Here is a 21,279-nt window from a genome sequence, read left to right as displayed (position 1 = left end):
TAGTGGCTAACAAATAATCCATGTTATTTATCCTAAAAAAAAAAAAGATTTTTTAAAAACAGATCTATCTTCTAGCATATGATGCCAGGGATCAGGCACAGGAATTCATGTTCTGGTCACTACAAACCCTCTGGACTGCAAGACCTATAGACTTTAAAAACAAAAGTGATGAAACTCTACCGGGACTAAGATGAAAAACAAGGGGCAGGGCGTTGGGGTGGGGGAGCAGAGAGTAAAGGACTACAGAGCAGAGAGTGATTCGATTTGAGCATGGATGTGACCCCTAGCTCAGTCCCGGATATAACTATGATGGAAATGAATGGTACTCTCAGGCTCTCTTTGTGTGTGTTTTATAAAGTAAATAAATCTTTAAAACGAAAACTATTGGGGGGGGGGGGTCGGAGTGGTGTGTCAGGTTACTTGCACATAGTGTGAAGCTTAATGATCCTGCTTCAAGCCCCCAGCTCCCCACCTGCGGGGGTGGGAGGGTCGCATCACAAGTTGTGAAGCAGATGTCTTATCTTTCTATCTCCCTCTCTATTCCCCCTCCTCTCTCAATTACTCTGTCCTGTCCAATAAGATGGGGAAGAAGAAAGAAAAGAAAAAAATGACCGCCAGGAGCAGTGGATTTGTAGTGCAGGCACCAAACCCCAGCAGTAACCCTGGAGGCAAAACAAAACAAACAGAGCTATTACGTCATGATGCATTTTTGCATAGAAAAAATGTCATGAGGAGTACTGTGATAGTGCAGCGGGTTAAGCAGACATAGCACAGGGGCAAGGACCAATGTAAGGATCCCAGTTTGAGCCCACGGCTCCCCACCTACAGGGGGATCGCTTCACAAGCAGTGAAGCAAGTCTGCAGATGTCTAACTTTCTCTGCATGTCTTCTCTCTCGATTTTTCTCTGTCCTATCCAACAGCAATGACAGCAATAATAATAACAATAACAATAAACAATGGCAACAAAAGAGAAAAAATAGCCTCCAAGAGCAGTGGATTCGGAGTGCAGGCACTGAGACCCAGCAATAACCCTGGAGACACAATACAAAATAAGAAGAAGAAAGAAAGAGAAATGGAGTGGGGCACCAAAGAAAAAAGAATGAAGGTGGATGTTCAGCTTCATGGGGGTGGGGGGTGGGAATGGTGTTTATGTACACTCCTATCAATTTGTAGTCATATAAATCCTATCAATTTGTAGTCATATAAATCACTAGTTAATATGAGATGGGAAAAATTGATTGAATGTCTCAAACTTTTTAAATCACAGAGTCTTTTGAATACATAGGCTGAATATTTGATATGTTGACTCTCTTAAAAGCTTAGACCAGGAAGAAAAGAAGCAACCAGTGGCACAGCTATACACAAATAATGTCAAAGGACATAAATTATGGTGATGTTGAGTATGATACAGCAAATCCTAACAAAGGGATATTTCAAAGTTAACCCAATTGACAAAAAAAATGTGATTATAGCAATAACTATCTATTGTCTACTTAAACCCTAAGACAACAGGATCCTCCCACTTCCTCTTTAGAGCCTGAATTTCCCCCAGTCTAGGGAACCTCTAGGGTGGGGCTCACTTTCCTGCATGCTTCTCTCAATTCATAGCAAATGATATTGCACCCGCCGATCCCAACCTAACCAACACAACGAGTACCACCTCAGCATGCATCACTTCAGACTATATCCAGAGACGTCAGGCATGGAATGTCAACACTTTACCCTCATTACTCGGGTGAGACCTTTCCCTTCATAGTATTCTCTAATTCCATTCCAGTAGGTTCACTTCCTAACAAAATCCCAAAACCTAGATATAGACCAGGTCCCATAAGATAGAGCATATGTTCACACATATTCATAAATTAGGGCAAAATATATACCTGAAAGCAAAAATACACAATAGTCTGTAGTGAGTCAGTATCAAGTTCATAATAAAACAGTGTCTACTTAAGACTTAGATATCTTCCTCACCTACTTCCTATTACAGTTCTCTCACTCACTCCAAAGCTAACCTCATCAAAGCAAGAACTGCAAAAGCTAAATAAATAAATAAATAAAGTATGCAAGAGACTAGCATACTTTAACGATGACTCTTTAGTCACTATCAGGCCACTCCATCAGTTGGGGCCCTATTCAGGGAGTCCTGAAAATCCCAAACAGACATGATGGGCCTAGACCTCGAATAAATCCCTATCTCCATTGTTACCAGTCATTCCTATCAGGAACAACACAATAGGCCCTTTGTGGACCCCCATAGGACCTTGCCCTCAATGTGAATCAACAATGGTAGAGAATGTTCCATCCTCCAACGGGAGGATGGACAATATACTCTATGCTACACCTGAGGAAGATGGGTCCTGATATTGGGGCAGCTTGGAACGTTCCTACTTATGACCATAGAATGTGAGCTCAGATCCACAGGGATGCAGAGGTCACATAGGCTCCTAAGCTGAATATAGGCCTCAGATCACATCAAAACGATGGGGTTTACAGTCAAAAATATTTATTTTATTTTTTTAATGGTTTTAAAGTCTTTTTTAAATATTTATTTTATTTATTCATTCCCATTTGTTGTTTTATTGCTGTAGTTAATGTTGTTAGTGATGTTGTTGTTGTTGGATAGGACAGACAGAAATGGAGAGAGGAGGGGAAGACAGAGGGGGGGAGAGAAAGACACACCTGCAGACCTGCTTCACCACCTGTGAAGCAACTCCCCTGCAGGTGGGGAGCTGGGAGCTCAAACTAGGATCCTTACGCCAGTCCTTGCGCTTTGCACCACCTATGCTTAACCTGCAGCGCTACCACCTAACTCCCAGTCAACAATATTTATACACCTTTCCCATATTAGGGAGTTACTCTCTTCCCTGATCCAGCTTTCTGGTCCTTTTTCCAGCCATGACATCATCTTTTCAGACAATAATTTGGAAGCACCTGCATATCAGATTTCAGGTTCAGGCAAAAAAAAAAAAAATTAGTATAGCCACAGGCCATTTGGAATATAACTAAAATATGCCTACTAGCTATCTACAAAATGGAGGGCCCCTCAACTCTTCATCTGCACTATTCCAGCCTTTAGGTCCATGATTGGTCAACAATTTGTTTGGCTTTGTATGTTAACTCTCTTTTCAACCATCATGATCCAGATGCTAGCATGATGCCAACCAGACTTCCATGGACAGACAACCCCACCAATGTGTCCTGGAGCTCTGCTTCCTCTGAGCCCTTCCCCACTAGGGAAAGAGAAAGACAGGCTGGGAGTATGGATCAACCTGTCAACGCCCATGTTCAGCAGGGAAGCAATTACATAAGCCAGAACTTCCACCTTCTGTATCCCACAATGACCTTGGGTCCATACTCCCAGAGGGTTAAAGAATGGGAAAGCTATTAGGGAAGGGGATGGGATAGAGTTCTGGTGGTGGGAATTGTGTGGAGTTGTACCCCTCTTATCCTATGGTTTAGTCAATGTTTCTTTTTTATAAATAAAAAATTTTAAAAAAAAAAAGAGAAAGGAAGAAGAAAAGAAAAAAATTTCATGACTTTTCCAATAACTCGATAAATTAGGTACTCAAAAACAGTCCCTCCAGGACTCATAATCCAATACAGTGGGATCTGAAAAATCTGCTTCAAAGAGCCAAAAAATAAAAAAAAACCCTACTGCTTCTCTCTGAATATCTTAAGTTTGCTGTCTACCCCCTCTGCTTTCAGTTGTGTTTTGTAAGAGAGTGATTTGAATGACTGAATTTTTGTACGACCCATTTTGCTCAGAGTACTCTGAAACTTAATTGCCTTTATTTAAAAAATTTAAAAAAAATGCTGGACACAGCCATGATTTCTGGAGACATCAGAAACAATCCAAAAAAAAAAAATTGTTACTAACATGTATTAACTCTCTAAGTAACCTGAGTTTGTTTAAAGTCTAAAGTAAAAATTAGCTAAAAATCAATATATTTTAACTAAATCTGGTCTGAAGATCCTGCACACACCTAAGGTGTGTTTCCATCTTAAATGGGTGTAACAAAAGGTAGAAAAGATGCTATTGATATGTAAAGCTCTCATATCCTTCTCAATTAAAGAGGTAGAACCAGCCCGGGTGAATGATAGATCACACAATGGTTATGGCTAATGATTCTCATGGTTAGAAGGGCGTCTGGTTCGAATTTTCATAAATGTTAAAGGAGGTTTAATGTAGTTAGAGCATTAGCCAACTGAATATTGGGGGATGTATCCCCCTTTTTTCTTTACTTAATTGGGCCTAGATGTTTGGCAGGCCTTCTCAACAACCGTTTGTCTTTGGGGGTTGTAAGGGATGTCTGTGGCATGGGTAATGTTATAAAGGAAAAAAGTCTTTAAATTGTTGGCAGACAAAGGCAGGCCAGCCTATAGTGGCAAAACGAGATACACCAGTTAAGTGTAGAAAAATATGTGAATGCTGTTTTTAAATTACATAAGTTGTATATGGGTGAACTTCTTATATAGTTTAATATCATACCATATGAGCAGATGCTTCTTCATGTGAAGGCTCGACATAGCTGTAATCACTTATTTGTGAAGAAAAAACTTGTAACAAATTAGAAGTTTACTATAACTGATAACTCAATGATTATAATTGGTTTAAGTACCTTTATAATTTTGGAAGTCCTTTCTAGTATGATTTTAAGGTTGTTTAAACAGTTTAAGCTCAATAAAATGAGGAAAGGTAAACACAAGAACCATTGTTAGAAGCCTCAAGCATGAGAATAATTAGCATAACCAGAAAGAAAGAAAAAGGAAGAAGCAAAGAAAAAAATGTCATGACTTTTCAATAACTCAATAAATTAGGTCCTTACAAACAGATTGACAGACTTCAAATGTACAGACAAGTTGTAAGCACTGAGGTACTCATTTATAAGCTATATCAAGTCATCAACCAAACAGAATCTAAGATTCTTCAACTCCCAGTCCTCATCTGGCACTCTAAGGCATTTTAAGAGCTATAGAGTTTGAAATAAATGAAACTGCAGCATGGACAATGGCTACTTCAATTTCCCAAATCTTTTAAGATATTTCATAAGAGGTCTTCAATAAAAAGACAAGAACAGAAAAGGAAAACACAAAGAAAAACTTGGATTGGGTGGGGTATACTACACCAAAGCAAAAGACTCTGGGGATGACGGGGAAGGGAGGGAGTGGAGAGGGCTGGGACCTAAATTGGGGAATGACAGCATTTTACAGACACCTATCACAGGAAGATGAGAAACTGTTCCTAAGTGCCAACATCTATACTGTAAACCATTAACCTCCTTCAATAAAATAGTCAAAAAAAATATATATATATAAGAATGTCAGGCTAAGCGCAGTGGGTTAAGCGCAGGTGGCACAAAGCACAAGGACCAGCATTAAGGATCCCAGTTCGAGTCCCCAGCTCCCCACCTGCAGGGGAGTCACTTCACAAGCATTGAAGCAGGTCTGCAGGTGTCTATCTTTCTCTCCCCCTCTCTATCTACCCCTCCTCTCTCCATTTCTCTCTGTCCTACCCATCAATGATGACAACAATAACTACAACAATAAAACAAGGACAACAAAAGACAATAAATAAAATAAATAAATATAAAAAAGACGTCTTCAATAAAAACTCAACAATAGATTCAAATTCACTCTACTGTCTCCCTTAATGACATCCAGAGAAAGCAAAGTACATAGAGTTCATACTTTGAAAGAAAAGCATGACTATTCTTTGGTGTGTGTGTGTGGGGGGGGGGTGTTTGTCTTTTACTTACCAGATTACTTATTAGAGTAGTTTTAAAATAAAAGTTATTTTCTCTCATTTAGTTTCTAGGTAAAAAATAGTATAGAGCGAAACAAACTAAAGCAAGAAACTGAAAGAAAGAATAAAAGGAGAAGCCTTCTAAGGAGCTAATATGTCTAGCAACCTAAGTAGCTTATCTTTAATTAAAATTTAATTTGGTACACTTGCAACAACTGGAGGACATCAGGCTGGTGGCTCAGTTCCAGCTACTTGGTATAAAAAGAGCCACAGGACACTGGAGCTGATTCTTTGAAGATAATGTATCTGGATATGTTAGTAATCTGGAACTAATTAACATAATGAATGGAAAAAGAAATATTGAGTATGTAGAACTTCTTTAAAGTGTTAATTTTCAAAGCAAAAAATTAATCCACATAAATCAAAAGACTACTGGACACTCTAGAGCATGTAATTGGGGATGAGGGAATGTCAGGAAATTGTGAGGATGTGGTTGAGCTTGGCAGGGCTTTGACCTGAGGAGTGTGTCTATCCTGTCAGTCTCTCTCTCTCTACCGAGAGGTTGAGCAAAGAAGGACAGGAGTAACCCCAAAGGTTTGACTCATCTTATCAGACTCCCTGCCTCAGAAAGCACCCCACATTCCTGATACTATGGCCATTAGATAAAAAGAAAGGGGGAGATGCTGGAAAATTGTGAGGAGACTCACAAAGCACCCTGCATTTTTCTGCCTCTAGGAGCCTGGCATTCCTTAAAACATTAAGCCAGCTCCCCCTGCATTCCTGATACTAGGGCCTATCTACATAATCATTGTTTTGCCTGAAAGATCCCCACCCATTCCATTCTTTTGATCTATCCTTTCTACCCTCAAGACCCACCCTGCCTGCAGGGTATTATTAATCCTACCAGTTAAAATCCTTGAAACAGTTGCTAAGGAAGTTCCTACCTTCCCAGCCCCTTTTGTCTTTCTCCACCCCTTTCCTAGTCATTTCCATTTCTGGCTTGTCACTTCCGGGTCTGCCCTTTAAAAGTCTTGCCTCTCTGATCAATAAAGATATTGCATTGCCTCGCCACCACATATTTGGTTCCTGAGTCATCTCCCTCGTGTTGCTGAGTGAGTAGCAGCCCAGGCTGGCTCTGGTCAAGTTCTCTCCAACCCAGAGAGTATGCGCCTGGGAAGAGGCACCCCCATGCTAGCCCAGCAGGGGGATTAATATCATAGATTCCCTTGTTTCAGAACAGTTTTATTAATTATTCTTCACAAGATTTGTTCTAATATTACAATCATTAGTTGAATGAATTGTAGACTCAGCAAAACACACAGACCAAAGTCCTAGTTATTAAATATCTTTTTATTTGTCCCAGTTCAGTCAGTTAAAGGGTCTTGTTATTTTTATTGAATGTGGTATATTACTGATCTCTTATCTACTTTTATGTCAAATTGTGAAGCAATATTTAAAAAACAAAAACAGCACTCAGAAGCTTTCAGTTTCTATACATAAGAGATTTCATTAACAGTTTGAAAGTGGAATTTATATAGCTAACGGGTATAGAAAAAGCATTCACTAAAAACTGCTTTTTAATGTGACTATTGGTAACTCAACAGCATTTATTATCTTAAAAAAGAATAAGGCATCATAGTTTCTGTCTGTCTTATACAGACACACACAGTACAAATGTAATTGTAATTGAAAGGAGGGGAAGGCAGAGGGGGGAGAGAAAGAGACATCTGCAGACCTGTTTCACCGCCTGTGAAGCTACTCCCCTGCAGGTGGGGTGCTGGGGGTTCAAACCAGGATCCTTACGCCGGTCCTTCTGCTTTGCGCCATGTGTGCTTAAACCCACTGCACTACTGCCCAAATCCCTAAAGTGTCTTTTAAAGTATGCAGGATTATCACAGTTCCATTGTAAATATTTTAAGCTGTTACAAAATTGTCAAAGTTTAAGCTATCATCATAATCCTAAAAAAAATTTTGTATTATGACAATTTATATAAGGGGTCTAACACAGTACATTATAGGAAATAGATTTTTTTTAAGAGGAATGGGGAGTAGAACAAGGAAGTGGGAAGAAGAGGAGAGAAGGGAGACAGAGGGGGGAGATATATCTACAACACTGCTCCACCACTCATGAAGTTTCCTGCATAACAGGTGGGAACTGAGGGCTTGAATCCAGGTTCTCAATCACTCTACTGGGTATACCACTGTCCAGTCCCTCATAATCATGATAAATGTTATACCAACATATGCAGCAGAAGGAAGTGATGATGGAAAGAACGAGAGTTCCATTATTTAAAGTGAGAATGGGAAAGCATTTTCTAGACTTAGTAAAAGTGGTATTCTTCGGGGAGTCCAGCGGTTGCAGAGGGGGTTAAGTGCAGGTGGCACAAAGCACAAGGACCTGCATAAGGATCCCGGTTTGAACCCCTGGCTCCCCACCTGCAGGTAGGTCGCTTCGCAAGCAGTGAAGCAATTCTGCAGGTGTCTGTCTTTCCTCCTCTCTGTATTCCCCTCCGTTCTCCATTTCTCTCTGTCTTACTCAACAACTACGATATCAATAATAACTACAACAATAAGAAAAAAACAAGGGCAACAAAAGGGAATAAAATAAATATTTTTTTAAAAAGTGGCCTTCTTCAATCTATTACAATTTGTTAATTACAATTTATTTACTTGTTAGTCCAATGGGAGAAAAATTTTATTCACTGTTAATATAGCTGACAGAACTACTTTGACAATAAAAAATTATCATTTATACTTTATTCCTACAAAATACAGAATTTTATCAAGTCAATGTCTCTCAGTCTCTTCTTCCCCATTTCCCCACCTTTATTACTGTCTTACCTTCATTTTTCTCTTCCCTTTGCCTACCTCTCAGTCTATCTGTGCTCTAAAGGTGCTGATCTCTGCTGATGTAAAACCTTGAGGAAACAGTTAAGTCTTTAAATAAGTATATCACTGCCACTTAACCACTTAGCCACAAATCCTGTACCTGCATGATGAAACAATGAAGTTGTGCAGCCAGGGAAAAATGGCGTGGTAAAAATTGAGAAAATACTGTGAGTAGTGTCTAGCACACAGAAATGTTAGCTTACTTTTTTTCCCTTTTTCTTGACTTTAAATATAACTGACCTCCAAAATGAAGCAACTTGTCCTAAGCCACAGAGAAATGAGTGACAAGATACTCTATACCAGAACCAGGCCTCTACCCAATACTTACTACAATGCCTGCTCCCATTTGATGACACATGCTAACATCTTTGAATGTGTCCCAAATATCAAGATTTTCACTCACATTTAAATGAAACTTTGTTTAGATAGCTACTGATGTAAACCTAAATTCCATTAAGAGTTCAGACATTTCTTTTTGTTTAGTCTAAGAGTTCTTTAATATAATTGCAATAAGAATAGAAAATTAGGTTTTGGAATTACTCCCACTAAAGCATTAAGGCTGTACTGGCAGGCAAGCAATGAGAGACTGTTCCAAGCTTCACAGGGGCACATGAATATCACTAGAATAGTCATTAACATCAAGCGAGATTCAAAAAGAACATGTCATATGGTGCCAGAACCAAAAACTGACTTACCCTTAGGGATGAAATGTCAAGTAACAATCATTCTTTTCAGATCACAGCACGGGTCTCTAAGTGGCACTCAGGAGAGTTCTATTGCTCCCCCACCGGTTTGTTCTGGGATCAGTACTTTTCACTGAAGACTTGGGCAATTATCAGGAAAATAAGCATTATAGACATTTTCTCTCTCCTGCAGTTTTCTAACAGAGATTAGATTTGAAGTTTTTAAATTAAAAATGTAAGAGGTATTTCTTACTACACAATACCTTATTCCTATGGAACAGCCTTGATGTTATTTATTTGTTTGTTTATTTATTTAGGTTCATTTTTGTACCAATGCTTAATTCAAGTTCTTGGAGTAGTTTCTCTTTGAAATTTTACTCAAGACTACAATAGTGTAAACTCATATAAAAGGTCTGGAAAGATAAAGAATAAACATAAATGCAATGATCTCTGTGAAGGGGAAGTTATGGGCTTCATTATCACACTATCATGCATTACTTGTTACTTCTAATTGCCCTTACATCTTACATCTACACGTACATCTTAGATGTACGTGTAGATGTAAGATTTCTTTTAAAAAAATTAAATTAAAAAGGCTTTATTTACACATGCTCTCAGGTGGAGGGTAGATAACACAATGGTTATGCAAACACTCTCATGCTTGAGGTTCCAGAGTCCCAGGTTCAATCTCCCACACCACCATAAGCCAGAGCTGAGCAGTGCTCTGGTAAAAGTAACTCATTAATTAATTAGTTCATTAAATTAAGAGATCTTGGATCTTTCTGTGTTATTTTTACTTTTCACATGTAGACTATATACATAAGCATACATAAATGCTGAAATGTCAACCAATTTACAGGAATGCTGCCTTTAAATATTATAAGTAAAAAGTACAACAAAACTTTGAAGTAAGTCATTTATGCATTCAGTTCTTCTTCTGAACCAGATTTCTATCACTTAAGGAACTGTAACTCATATGTGCCACAAGCAAGTATTGTACTGAGTTGTTCAAAGAAGGCTTTTTGGGGCATGGCCATCAACTCACTTTCTCCAAACCAAAAATGGAGTAGGAAAAAAGCTGTGTATTTTAAGACACAGTAAGGGTGTGTGCCCAGCAGCATGGTCTATTTTTAGAAGCTATATTGGGTAACATTTTTGTGAATGCATGTAGGAAAAAAACAGTTAACAGGATAACTACATGAATTATGTCAGTCTTATAAGAGCTTTTTCGAACAAAAACTAGGTATAACTTCAAAGTCTTAAGGCATGCATATATATCCTGAAATACTTCTTGGTTTTTTTTCTCAGTAAATAAGTCTACAAAATCTCAAATAAATACACTAGCAGTTAAATAAAGGATAAAATTTAAACAAGTGACAGAGATCCCAGAGTATGCTAACCTAGAATTAAAGATGGGATTACAGTTCTCAGCTGTCAGTATGCAATAGCCAGAGGGATAATATATATAAATTCTACCACCATCAAGTGGTAGTCTGTTGATGTTCATCCTTAAACACTGTTCATGAGTGATATAGGCTTTAAAAATAAGCAGCAGGGCCAAAGTATAGGTTATGCAAAAGACTTTCATGCCTGAGGCTATGAGGTTTTAGGTTCAAATCATGGCACCACCATAAACTAGAGCTGAGCACTACCCTGATTTAAAAAATAAATTAAGTACAGACATTGAAATTGTCGTGCATGTGGCCCTAGGTTTGAGCATACCATCCAATGCATTGCAGAAAGCTTTGGTGTTCTGGTCTCTTTCACTCTTTCTCTTTGCTTCTCTGTCTCTATCTTGAAACACACACACACACATATATTAAGTAATTTAAAAAGTAAATAAATAAGATAAGCAATAAACTATGTTGTGGTATTTATGTCAAGTATAACAGAATTAATTTTTTTAATTTATTTATTTTCCCTTTTGTTGCCCTTGGTTTTTATTGTTGTTGTAGTTATTGATGTCATCATTTTAGTTAGGACAGAGAGAAATGGGAGAGAGGAGGGGAAGACAAAAGGGGGAGAGAAAGATAACAACTGAAGACCTGTTTCACCACCTGTGAAGCAACTCTCCCTGCAGGTGGAGAGCCAGGGGCTGGAACCAGGATCCTTACACCAGTCCTTGCGCTTTGCGCTTAACCCACTGCGCTACCTCCCGACTCCCAGAATTAATTTTCAAAAAAGAATTTTTTAATATTTATTTATTTATTCCCTTTTGTTGCTCTTGTTTTATTATTGTTGTTGTTGTTGTTGTTGTTGTTGGATAGGACAGAGAGAAATGGAGAGAGGAAGGGAAGACAGAGAAGGGGAGAGAAAGACACCTACAGACCGGCTGCACTGAACTGGGAACCTTCTGCCAGTCCTTGTGCTTTCTTAAAGATGGAAAAGAAGGGGAAGAAGGGGAAGAGGGGGAAGAGGGGGAAGAGGGGGAAGAGGGATCCCAGTTCAAGCCTCCAACTCCCCACCTGCAGGGGAGTCGCTTCACAGGCTGTGAAGCAGGTCTGCAGGTGTCTTTCTCTCCCCCTCTGTCTTCCCCTCTTCTCTCCATTTCTCTCTGTCCTATCCAACAATAATGACATCATTAACAACAATAACTACAACAATAAAACCACAAGGGCAACAAAAAGGGAATAAATAAATTAATTAAATTTAAAAAAGAAAGAAAGAAATTTTAAGTATAAATGCTCTGCACCTCAGACCTATTTGCTAAAGAAAAAGAGCAAATCTTGAATAAACTGAGCTTACTAGTTATCAGGGATCTTCTCAGTCCTCTTGATTTTGGTCTATGGAAAGATAGTTACGAACGAAATCTTTACCTATCAAGAATAATCACATAACCATGGATGCTTACTCTTATAATTATATCAACCAAATATGGTTTAAATTGTTCTATAAAGAATTTTTTCTATTCCCTGAAAAACAGAGTAAGTGGACCACTACAGTATTCTGCAGTCCCAAAAATCCTTTTCTTGTCGATAAAGCTCCAGATTATATAGTTTATGTATTTAGAACAAAAGCTTAGAAAGTTCTTTACAGATCCATGGGGAACTATGAAGTCAGAGATATCACTGAAGTCACACAAAAAAAAACTGGGATCTTGGTGCTGCGGCTGAAATTTCAGGTAAGTGAAGACAAGTTACTACAGACATGGGAGGGTCTCTCAGCAGGCAGAGCATCTGATTTACATGCACGAAGTCTCCAGCACCACATATGACACAGCATAGTTCTGCTGGTCAGTTGGTCAGCCAGGCAATTTCTCTTTCACAAACAAATAAATACATGAGGAGATAAACTGCACTCAAGACTTATAAACTGTACAGTCTTAACTCTTCCTAAACCTAGTTTCCTGTTCTTGCTGTACATTAAATAACTCTTAGATTAAAAAAGTACCTGGGCTCTTGAAGGAACTTCGGTTTACATCAACAGTCATTTTAACAAAGCTTCATTTAAATATAAGGGGAAACATTAACATTTGGGACATATTCAAAGATGTCAGGACATGTCATCAAACAGGGAGCAGGACCTGCACAGTTGTATTAGGGAGAGAACTGGTTCTGTGTATAGGATCTTATCAGTCATGGAAATCATTATTTCCCATTTTATTGGTTCGAAAGTATATAAATCCTGTTTCAAAAAATGACTAGTTATTATAAAAGACTGTGTGTCCACATGTGACTTGGTGGCATGGTGCTCATACTAGTTACGTTTGTCCATTAATCAGGATATGATATGATTCCTTTAGAGAATATGTGGACTTCTGGGAGGTGTGGCCATGGAGTAACAGGAACCAGATCAAACCTCTCCCCAAAACAACAAATAAATGCAACAACAGACCTAAACAGAATCCACCAACTACAGCTGAAACATCACAGCTTCAGTCATTAAATTGCACACGCTACCATAATTCCATCCTGACTTCTCTGGGCAGACGACCTCACCCGTGTCCTGGAACCTCACATCTCCAGAACTCTACCCCACTAGAGAAAGGCAGAAACAGGCTGGGGGTGTGCATCGATCTGCCAATACCCATGCACAGCGGAGAAGCAATTACAGAAGCCAGAACCCCTACCTTCTGCACCCCAAAAAATAATTTTGATCCATACTCCCAGTGGGGACAAAGTGATAGGAGGAAGAGGATAAGAGGGCACTGAACTCCAAACTCCATCAGGAGCTGGTGAGAGAAGGAAAAGAGAGGGACATTTGGATATAGTAATAGGGTTATGTGTAGCTTGGAAAGGAAGAGAAGACAGGATCTTGGGCGGGGGGGTGGGGGGGTGGATTATATACAAATACAGAAAGATAGTTGTGGAAATAATAGTTAACCCATAACTGCAACCTTAGGAAAGCTGCTGTTGCTTATAATGGAGGGGTTAGGAATTCAGAACTCTGGTGGTAGGAACGGTATGAAATTATACACCTGTTGACATATAATTTTATAAATCAATATTAAATCACTAATTAAAAAAAAAGAGTTAAGTGTAAAAGTGAGGGATTTGGAGAGGGCCAAACTTAAAATATTAAAGAATATATTTATCTTGGGAGTCGGGCTGTAGCGCAGCGGGTTAAGCACAGGTGGCGCAAAGCACAAGGACCAGCATAAGGATCCCGGTTCGAACACCAGCTCCCCACCTGCAGGGGAAGTCGCTTCACAGGCGGTGAAGCAGGTCTGCAGGTGTCTGTCTTTCTCTCCTCCTCTCTGTCTTCCCCTCCTCTCTCCATTTCTCTCTGTCCTATCCAACAACAACAACAATAATAACTACAACAATAAAAAAACAACAAGGGCAACAAAAGGGAATAAATAAAATAAATATTTTTTAAAAAAGAATATATTTATCTTAAATTGCTCCCAAACTGCAACAAAGTCCTACCTTTTCAGGTCAACAGTTGTGACACTAAATACAACTCCTTTGAGCCAAAGAATCATGAAGAGTCTCTGCGAAAAGGGGCAGTTTCCGATGCTTTCACCATCACTCCCAGCCTGAAAAACAAACAAAAATAAACATTTAAAAAATGCACATGGCGTTAATCACAAGGACTGGCGTAAGGATCCCGGTTCGAACCCCCAGCTCCCAATCTGCAGGGGAGTCGCTTCACAGGCAGTGAAGCAGGTCTGCAGGTGTCTGTCTTTCTCTCTCCCTCTCTATCTTCCCTTCTCTCTCCATTTCTCTGTCCTATCCAACAATGATGACATCAATAACAACAATAGTAACTACAACAATAAAACAAGGGCAACAAAAGGAAATAAATAAATATTTTTTAAAAAAGGTAAAAATGATGGTACTTGGGAGCTGGGGAGTAGTGCATCGGGTTAAGCACACATGGCACAAAGCGTAAGGGCCAGCATAAGGATCCTAGTTCGAGCCCCCAGCTCCTCACCTGCAGGGGGTCACTTCTCAAGCAGTGAAGCAGGTCTGCAAGTGTCTATCTTTCTCTCCTCTTCTTTGTCTTCCTGTCCTCTCTCCATTTCTCTCTGTCCTGTCCAACAGCAGCAGCTATGACAACAATAATAACTACAACAAGTACAACAAAAATGGCCTCCAGGAGCAGTGGATTCATAGTGCAGGCACCAAGCCCCAGCAATAACCTGGAGGCAAAAAAAAAAAAAAAAAAAGATGGCACGCTCTAAACAATAAACGTAGCTTTCCCTACTTTTAGTCAAGGATATATAAGACAGAGGACACTGCACTACAGAAGGAAGGATGGATATCAGGTTGCTTTTTCATTTGCTGTTTTCCGCTTTAAAAAACAGCCAGTCTAGTGTCCCAGGAAGTGTGCAAGTGAAAGAACTCTATACTTAAAAGTTATGGGGTCCAGAGTTCAATCCCTGGCACTGCATGTCAGTGTCTCTCCCAGCCCTCCTACTTCACCCCACCTCTCCTTATGAAATAAATAAATCTCTTTTTAAAAATGGCAGATCTAGAACTGAAAGATCACTCAACTGATAAAGCTCTACCATGGGAAAAGCCCTGAGTCTGAAGCCCTGCAGATCACATTAGAGCACCATGACACTGGAGGAAACACCGCAAATGATGGGCTGTATTGCTGTGTCTCTGTATTTCTATCTGAATTAAAAAGAATGAAAAAGTCAGCCTGGGAGCAGTGGAACAACACATGCAAAATGTCCAGGCACAATAATAAAAAGCAAGAGTTTTTAGAAAACACCGTTTTCTAAAGGAGATAAATATGGCGCACAGACACATGAAGAAATGCTCCACTTCACTAGTCATTAGAGAAATGCAAATTAAAACTGCACTGAGATGCCATCTCAGGCCTGAGAGAATGGCTTCCATCAACAAACCAGGAAAGGACAGGTGCTGAAAGAGAATTCTGCTTCACTCCTGGTGGGAATGCAAACTGGTATAGCCCCTTTGGGAGACTGTATAGAGAGTCCTTAAACAAATAAAAATGGAAATACCTTATGATGCAGTAATACCACTCTTGGGCATTTATCCAGTGGACACTCAAGCACTAATTTAAAGGGACACATGCACCCCTATGTTCATAGCTGCATTATTCACAATAGCCAAAGAGTGGAAGCACCCTGACACCCACCATCAGATGGCTGGCTAAAGAAGTTGTGGGATATATATTCCATGGAATACTACTCCTGCTGTCAAAAAAAGATGACATTGTGTCCTTTGGGACAAAGTGGATGGAACTGGAAGTGATTATGCTTAGCAAAATAAATAAAGAGATGAAAGACAACTACCAGATGGTTTCACTCATGTGATCTGATTTACATGAAATTGTCATAAATAAATAAATAAATAAATAAATAAATAAATAAAACAGAGGCGAGCTGTTTGTAAGACTTATGAGAACTATGGTGGTTATCTGTGGGAGGGTGGTATAGAACTCTGGTGGTAGGTATGGTGTGAACTATACACTGTAATCTTACAACCTTGTAACAAACTATTAATAAAAATTTTTTTTAAAGCAGCAAAGGATGGATATGTGCTGTAACTTGCTTTCATAGTATAGATGAACTTTGAAAAAGTATGCTGAAAGGAACCAATCATAAAATATCACCTATCATTTCATTTATATGAAATGTCCAAGAGGCAAATCCATAGAGGATGTTAGTGGTTGCCTAGGGCTTGGAGTGGGAGGAATGGGGGATGAGCTGGAAGGACTGCTAGTAGGTACCGCTAGGGTTTCTTTTGGGGGTTACAGGTTTCTTTGGGTAATACAAATGTTCTAAAATTAAGACTGGCAATAGTTGCACAACTCTGTGACTATACTGAAACCTACTGAGTTGTACATTTCAAATGATAAACTATGTTATATGAATTAAATCTCAAAACTTTTTAAAATATAAAGATCACAATTATACAGATACATACAAAGGATAAGATTCTACTTTGAAACATACAGCTTTTGAATTATGACGTCACATTACAAAAACATATATATTTTATAAACTGGAAAATCCAAATAGTCAAAGTGAAAATCTGAGTAATACCACTAGCACAGAAATAACTACCATTTTCAAGATAAAAAATGAATCTTAGCACTCAAGCATTTGTTTCAGTTTTGCTTGTTTAAATGGGATAGTTTTGTTTAACTTGCTATCTGGTGTTCTTCTTACACACTTAGTATTCCTCACACTCCCTCGAGACCTCTGTTGTAATTCTTGAATTGCCTAAGGCTAGTATTTAATCGGAAACCATTAAATTAACCCCTACACTGCAGAATGGAGGTCAGCGGTAGCAGCCATAAATATTTTAATATTTTACTAATTCAAAGTTAAGGAATTGCCCAATTAGAAAACCTAGTTTAATCAGATCTTAGAATAGTGAGATCTGAAAACACCAAAGGAGAAGAGTTTTAACTTCATTCTCTAGTCCTCTGTTTATGGGGCTAGAGAAAGGGGTGATGACTGGGGAAGAGAAAGAAGATGGGACCTTAAGGTAAGAATGGGTTCCTGACCATTCAATTATTATCCTTGACACATTTTCCAGGGAAAGATAGAGCATTGTGTTACCAAAAGAATTAACTTAAGTGGTCCGGGAGGTGGCACAATGGATAAAGCATTGGATTCTCAAGCATGAGGTCCTGAGTTCAGTCCCCAGCAGCACATGTACCAGAGTGATATCTGGTTCTTTCTCTCTCTCCTCCGATCTTTCTCATAAGTAAATAAATAAATAAATAAATAAATAAATAAATAAAAACTTTAAGACCTCATTTACATTTAGTGTATTTGCTTAGCTGTCTGAATACACAAAATGAATTGATTTGAAACAGATTAGCTTGAAAGTCACAAAACTTGATAATCAGGCAAAAATCACTTGACTTTTATTATCTACTTCTTCAGAGGTTCTGCTAAACACATGCTGGAGCCAAGGTTTAGAGTCTAAAGGTCCAGTAAGTTACTACCCTTCTGTGGGGTCCGCAGAGTATGGGAGAAATTAACAAGGTTTAAAATTAGAAATTCCTAAGGACCAGAGAGATAGCTCATCCTGTCAGAGAACCAATTTTGCATAACGGAGGCCTCAGAGGCTGCAGGTTCAATTAATTATAGTAAATAATAAAATTAATTCAACTAAGTAATTAAAAATAACTTCATGCAGAAAATACAAAGTCTAACAGCAGGGTCTTCAGTTCAAGCATTTAATCATTAGAATCCTACATTATTCTTTCAGAAAATGAGAGGGAAGAGACTCTACCTTCTACTTTAAGTGCTTTCAAACTGTATATCATATGACCCTATGATTTAAGAAATATAGTCTATATAGTTTAAACAGCCCACTAAATAGAGTAAAGTAAAGATAACCTTGCTTTATGAGGATGTAAAACATCTCTGGCCATGGGAAGAATGTATCATTGCTTCCTAACCATAACCATACAGTGAACTAATTCTATGAAGTCAAAGGGTATATAATAAAAGAGTTATTTTAGCTCAACCTCTGTCAGTATAAATAAATCAACAACCAATGGCAGGACATCAGAAAGACCTCAGTTGTTGCTATCATTTTCTTGCTCAGTATCACCAACTTATGCTGTCTAGCCTCCAAGTAAGAGCCTGTATCATTTAAAGATCAACTGATTAGCTCAAAATCACGAGGTCACTCGACTACCAGGATTAGATGAAACAACAGGCTAGGCTGTTAATGAGTTCACAAACATTTCTTTTAGTGAAAATGAACTTCCAGGGTCAGGAGCCTGCTCACCTGGTAGAGCAAATGCCTTGCCACCAATACTGGGCTGGAGTCCCAGCACAACATGGGAATGCCAGAGCACTGGGGCAAAAACTCCAATACTTTGGTATAACTCCTTTCTCTCTCATTCTACCTGAAGTAAAATGAATTTAAAAAGTTGGCCCAGGAGTGGTGCACCTGCCTATATGCAAGGCTGCAGCTCCCTCCACCCCTCCCCTAAGTCATAGTCCCCGCCCCACAAAGTTAAGTAAATGAACTCTCTGCTCTCCGCAAGCTTCTGACATGCATTACTCTAGTTAATCCTTGTCTTCTCCCACAGCAGACCATAGTGGTAAGGCTCCAAAACAACTCCAACATTGACTCTGGAAAGGTGATTTAACTTCTCTGGACCTGTTTTTCTCTTCTCTAAGAAACAATAACATGACCTTATTAGGTGAATGAATGTGTTAATACAACATAAAATATGGACCAGAAGGTGATGCAGTGGCTAAAGCACTAGCCTCAAAAGACTGAGGTCTGAAGATCAATACTCAGGTCACATATGCCAGAGGAACGATCTAATAATAGTTCTCTCTTCCCCTCTCCCTCTCACTCATTAATAAATAAATGGGGGGGGGGGGAGTATTACCTTTTTTTTTTATTATTGTTACCAGAGTTATTGCTGGGGCTTGGTGCCTACAGGATGAACCCACCACTCTCAGTGGCCATTTTGTCCTTTTTTTTTTTAACCTGAGCACTGCTGATCTCTGTCTTATGGTGGTGTCGGGGATTGAACCTGGGACTTTGGAGCCTCAGGAATGAGTCTCTTTGCATAACCATTATGCTATCAACCCCCACCCCCCTTTTTTCTTTATTTAATAGAACAGATAGAAATTAAGAGATAAATTTGCTCCACTGCTTACGAAGCTTCCCCCCGTGTAAATAAGTACTGGGGGTTCAAACTTGGGTCCTTGTACACAAATCTGAACTTAATCAGGTGAACCATGACTGCCCCCCCAAAAAATTTTTTTAATAAGAGATAAAAAATAACACACTGCTCTAAAACTAAGGGATATATAAGGAGTTGTTTACTATATGCCTTTCACAGTTTTTTACATTTGCATTATGTACATTAATCTTTCATTATTTTTTATGTTGTGCTGGGGATTGAACCCAGACTCTCAAAACATGTAAGGTATATACACTCTACCACTTGAGTTACCTCCCAACCCTGAATGCTTCATTTAAAATTTTAATAAAAAAAAAAAAAAAAAACTTTCCCACCCTACAAATGAAAATGAAGCAAAACACAAGCTATAGAATAAACATGGAAAATCTCTAAAGATACAAGAACAGGGATCTCAAATTTCAGGATATATTGATAGAAAAATCCACAAGGAAGTGATTTATAAAATCCAGTTACTGGAATGAAGAAAAATTTTTTAAAAATTTTAAAAATCCAGTCACTGTGATTTAGTATGTTTGTGGTAGGGTCCAGAAATTCAAAACTTTCAAAGAGCACTCCAAGCAATTCTAATTCTGGTGCATAAGCAAGACCATATTTTGGTAACCACTGACAAAGTAGGAAAGCATGCCAAAAAAAATAAAATAACAACTGGAAATAAGTTTACCCCATGGTTAAACTTTGAATTCCTCATGCCTTCTGGACTCTGCTCTTTGTAAGCTAGCAACTGATCATATTTGTTAAGAGTCAGGTTTGGTAAATAACAGTCTCCTCCCACATTTTAAAGGAATGTCACACTATCTTGGCTAACTTGATCATACCAAGACATAAGCCAGGCTTAAAACCTAGACACTCAAATTCAAGAACATCCTATTCCACACATAGCACATATGGTCCTAACATCTTATCTTATGACTAAATATAATGTAGTAGCCCAAATTCAATCCACTGCAGGTGTCAAAGTGATGCTTCAGTGTTCTATCTCACTCCCCCCCCAATAAATAATTTTTTTAATATTTATTTATTCCCTTTTGTTACCCTGGTTGTTTTATTGTTGTAGTTATTGTTGTTGCTATATTGATGTCGTCGTTGTTGGATAGCACAGAGAGAAATGGAGAGAGGAGGGGACGACAGAGAGGGGGAGAGAAAGATAGACACCTGAAGACCTGCTTCACCACCTGTGAATAAACTTTTTATAAAAGACCAAATTTAATGTCAAGGACAAAAATGATGACCCAGTCCTTTGTGCTATGGGATGATTACATATGGCTTATAATAATCACAAAATTTACTGCTATATTATACTATTAAATGATTTGACATTTCAGGAGGAAAAAAATGATTATGCTATGATCAGAGAGACTAGGATCAATACCTGATCTGCAAAATAGTCTCATTTAGAGGGCTTCTCACTTAGAAACTATATACATAGTAAGTCAATTAAGCTTTTGAGTCTTAAGTTTTTATACTAAAACTTGGGGTCAGGAGTATGGAAAATGACACTGAAGCTACTAACTGCAACACTGTTTACTGGGGCTGGGTAGTGGTGCACCCTTGGTTGAGTACACATGTTACAATATGCAAGGACCCAGGTTCAAGTCCCCGGTCCCTACCTGCAGGGGGAAAGCTTCACAAGTGGTGAAGCAGTGCTGTAGGTGTCTCTCCTTCTCTTTTCCTCTCTACACTCCCCTCTGGATTTCTGGCTGTCACTATCCAAGAAATAAATAAAAAATAGTTTTAAAATTTTTAAATACTGTTTTACAAGCTATATTCTTCTTCTTGGGGAATACATACTGAACTAGTTAGGAATAAAGGACTACAATGTATTCAAACTTAAAAAGAGCAATAAAGTAAACGGTATG

The 21,279-nt window shown here is 38.7% G+C and overlaps 1 protein-coding gene across 2 annotated transcripts in view; it reads right to left on the bottom strand.

Moving 5' to 3' along the window:
- The window catches only part of CLIC4 (chloride intracellular channel 4), an 81,109-nt gene that overhangs the window by 31,365 nt on the left and 28,465 nt on the right, over window positions 1–21,279 (bottom strand). For both annotated transcript variants that reach the window (XM_060205560.1, XM_007522575.3), the window contains exon 2: window positions 14,185–14,294. In XM_060205560.1, the coding sequence (XP_060061543.1) occupies window positions 14,185–14,294 (110 nt within the window). The remainder of the gene's footprint in view (window positions 1–14,184; window positions 14,295–21,279) is intronic.

The sequence above is a fragment of the Erinaceus europaeus genome, chromosome 13 (genome assembly GCF_950295315.1).
Source record: "Erinaceus europaeus chromosome 13, mEriEur2.1, whole genome shotgun sequence".
Taxonomy (NCBI): Eukaryota; Metazoa; Chordata; class Mammalia; order Eulipotyphla; family Erinaceidae; genus Erinaceus; species Erinaceus europaeus.
The sequence above is the reverse complement of the archived record's forward strand: the minus strand, read 5'-3'. Positions and strand labels throughout refer to the sequence as shown.